The sequence below is a fragment of the Triticum dicoccoides genome, chromosome 6A (genome assembly GCF_002162155.2).
Source record: "Triticum dicoccoides isolate Atlit2015 ecotype Zavitan chromosome 6A, WEW_v2.0, whole genome shotgun sequence".
Classification (NCBI taxonomy): Eukaryota; Viridiplantae; Streptophyta; class Magnoliopsida; order Poales; family Poaceae; genus Triticum; species Triticum dicoccoides.
In genome coordinates this window covers 26,797,265-26,800,127 of record NC_041390.1, presented here as the reverse complement: position 1 = coordinate 26,800,127, position 2,863 = coordinate 26,797,265, and the positions used below count along the sequence as shown (strand labels likewise).

The 2,863-nt window shown below is 56.1% G+C and overlaps 1 protein-coding gene across 1 annotated transcript; it reads right to left on the bottom strand.

Moving 5' to 3' along the window:
- Nucleotides 1–651: 651 nt before the first annotated feature.
- LOC119314850 (ethylene-responsive transcription factor ERF104-like) lies at nt 652–1,233 on the bottom strand. The gene has a single exon (XM_037589538.1). It carries the CDS (start codon nt 1,231–1,233, stop codon nt 652–654), a length of 582 nt encoding a protein of 193 aa, XP_037445435.1.
- Between the last annotated feature and the right edge of the window lie 1,630 nt (nt 1,234–2,863).

The window sequence follows — 2,863 nt, the reverse complement described above, 5'->3', positions numbered from 1 at the left end:
GCGTGGGTGGGGAGCCCGGCGTGGCAGACGAAGAAGCTGGCGTGGCCGGGGAGCCCGGCGTGGCAGACGAAGAAGCCGGCGTGGCCGGCGAGCCCAGCGAAGAGGCCGGTGTGGCTGGCAAGCCTGCCGAAGAGGCCGGCATAGCCGGCGAGCCCGATGCGTCCAGCGAAGAGGCCGCCGTGCCTGTCGAGCCCAGCGAGGGGGCTGGCAAGGCTGGCGGGACAGGGGCCAGGGCAGCATGCCGGCGAGAGGAGCCAGGCAAGGCGGCATCATCTCCCATAGGTAGTGCCATCAACTGTTCCTGTGCAAAAGGAAAACAATGCTCGTCGAAGTAAACATGCCGAGAAGTGATGACACGGTGAGACATCGGATCATAACATCAGTAGCCTTTAGAGCATCTCCAATACATGGTCCAAAATTTGGCGGCCCAAAACCGGAGATGTAAAATTTGGACCGTCAAAAAGTGCGTTTTGGAGCTTCGAAAAAAGCTCAACTCCAACAGATGGTCCTAATTGATGGTCCAAAATAGCAACTCCAATAGATGGTCCAAAATGAAGATGTAAAACGACATACTACTAGTGCATTCAACAGAGTTCAAACATCAAATTCAACATAGTTTCATACATCAACTTCAACTACTACTTAGTTAAACTACTCCTCATCGGAGCTACGGAACTGCTCCCAGAACTCCTCCTTCGTCGGTTCATCGCACCCCTCCTCCTCCTCCTCAAAGTCTAGGCAGTCCTCCTCGGAAGAAGACTCGATGGGGATCACCGTCGAGGGACCGGCCTCATCCTCCTTCTTCGGCCCCTTCTTCTTCTGCTCTGCCTCATGCTTCCAGTAGTACTCAATCTCGGCGTGGACATACTCCGAATGCTCCCGAGAAAACCTCGCCATCGCCTCCTCATCGGTCTCGCCAGCACTAACGACAACCGACGGCTTCTTCGTCTTCTTCTTCTTCTTCGTCGTGATCTCCTTCATGTTGATGCCCTGAGGCACAAGCATCTCCGCTTCTGCCCGACTCTCGATCTCTGGAAAGTTGAGGTGCGACCGAGGCCTCTCGGTACGCCACACCGCCATGTCGTAGGCACGCGCGGCCTTGTGGGCGGAGGGGTACGTGCCGATCCACCAACGCCTTCCGGCGTCGGAAAACTCCACACCCCAGTTGCCGGAGGGCTTCTGCCTCACGCGGAAGAAGCCCGACTTTCCCTTCGGCGTCTTCTTTGGTGCCATCGGGAGCGGCATGCGGCCGGTGTCACATCCCTAGCTTTACCCTGGCCTTGGACTAGCTTGGTTGCTGCATCATGTTTAAATTCAAATGAAATTTGAATTGAGGAATATTGGAAGCCTCAAAACCCTAAATAAAAGAGGGGCAAAAACCCTAGAAATCTCATTCATTGCTCCAAAATGCTCCTCTTAAATGTTTGACAATTTTTGGTAAGGGTTCTGGTCCCAACCAAAATATTGAACATTTTTAAGGATTTATTTTTGGGACTTTGAATTTAAATCATTAGCTATTTGAATTTGAATTATATTCATATAATTAGAATATAATTTCAAATATCCCTGAAATATTTTATAAGCTTTTGGAAAAGTCCATCTAGCAATATAAAATACTCAGTGGAGTTTTTGGCATTGTTTGAATTATTTTAAATTCAAAACAGTGGCAAAAGAATTAAATAAAAACAAAACAGAACAGAAAAATATAACACAGAAATTACCTGGACCTTACCTAGCAGCCACCCACAGCCCAACACTGCGCAGCCCACCTGCGCAGGCCCAGCCCACCTCCTCCCCCTTGTCTTCTTCCTCCCCTCGCACCGAAGCAGCTCGGTGGCGAGCGCCGACGCTGCCTCGGCCACCTCCTGCTTCCTCTCGTCGCCCTGGACTCCGTCCGCAACGCCACGCAGCCCCTGGCCCTTCTCACTCCCTCTGGACCGCTCCCCCTCCCCTGGCTCTCTCTTTCCCTCTCTTCCTGTGATCCCCGAACGCACCTGGGAGCGCCGCTCGCCGTAGCCATGACCACGGCCACCCCCTCCCCTCTCCGACGTGCTCCCGAGCTCCTGCACCTCGTCGCCAACCCCCTCACCGAGCCACGTGACCGGAAGGGCCCCGAGCAGCCGCCATCGTCATCATCCCCAAGCTTCGGCCTGGCGCCGTTCTCCGTCGAATTCGGCCACTCCGGCGCGCCCCCGAGCCCACTGACCCTCCCTACAGCTCCGCGGTGAGCCTCTGTGCAGAACCCCTCTCTCTCCCCTCGTGTTTGCGAGCCCTAGGCCATAGTTCCGTCGAGACCGAGACCTCACCGGCGCCGGACTTGTCGCCGTCGTCGTTTTGGTTCACCTCCGTCCAAACCGAGCACGCAGACGTACTCAGAGCACTCACAGGAGCCCGTAGCGCCCACCAACCCCTCCTCCCATGCACCATAGCACCGGTCCCGCGAACCCCCGAGCTCCGGCCGCCGCCGGGGTCGATACCGCGCTCAACTCCGGCCACCCCACGCCCTCTCGTGGCTCCCCCTAGATGCGCGGGAGCACGGGCTTCCTCCTGGTGCCCTCAGGGTGCCCAACCGCAGCCTGTAGTGCCAACCCGAGCTACTCCGGCGAGGTTCCGCCGTCGCCGTGGTCGCCGGCGTCACTCGCCGACGTGGCCACTTAATTAGGGCGTAAACACCTCGCTAATCACCCACTAGAGCCACTGCCAAGTGGGCCCCCGTGCCTAATTAATTAGTTTAACCTCTCTGTTTAGATTAGTACTAATTTTGTGGGCCCCATAGGTCAGTTTGACCTGGCCCCGTCACACTTTGACCGACCCCACACGTCGGAGTTGACCAGGCTGATGTGTCCGTTGACTGGGCCCACCT

What these genes read in the sequence shown, in the direction of transcription:
- LOC119314850 (XM_037589538.1), bottom strand. Translation starts at nt 1,233, where the DNA reads ATGGCACCAAAGAAGACGCCGAAGGGAAAGTCGGGCTTCTTCCGCGTG.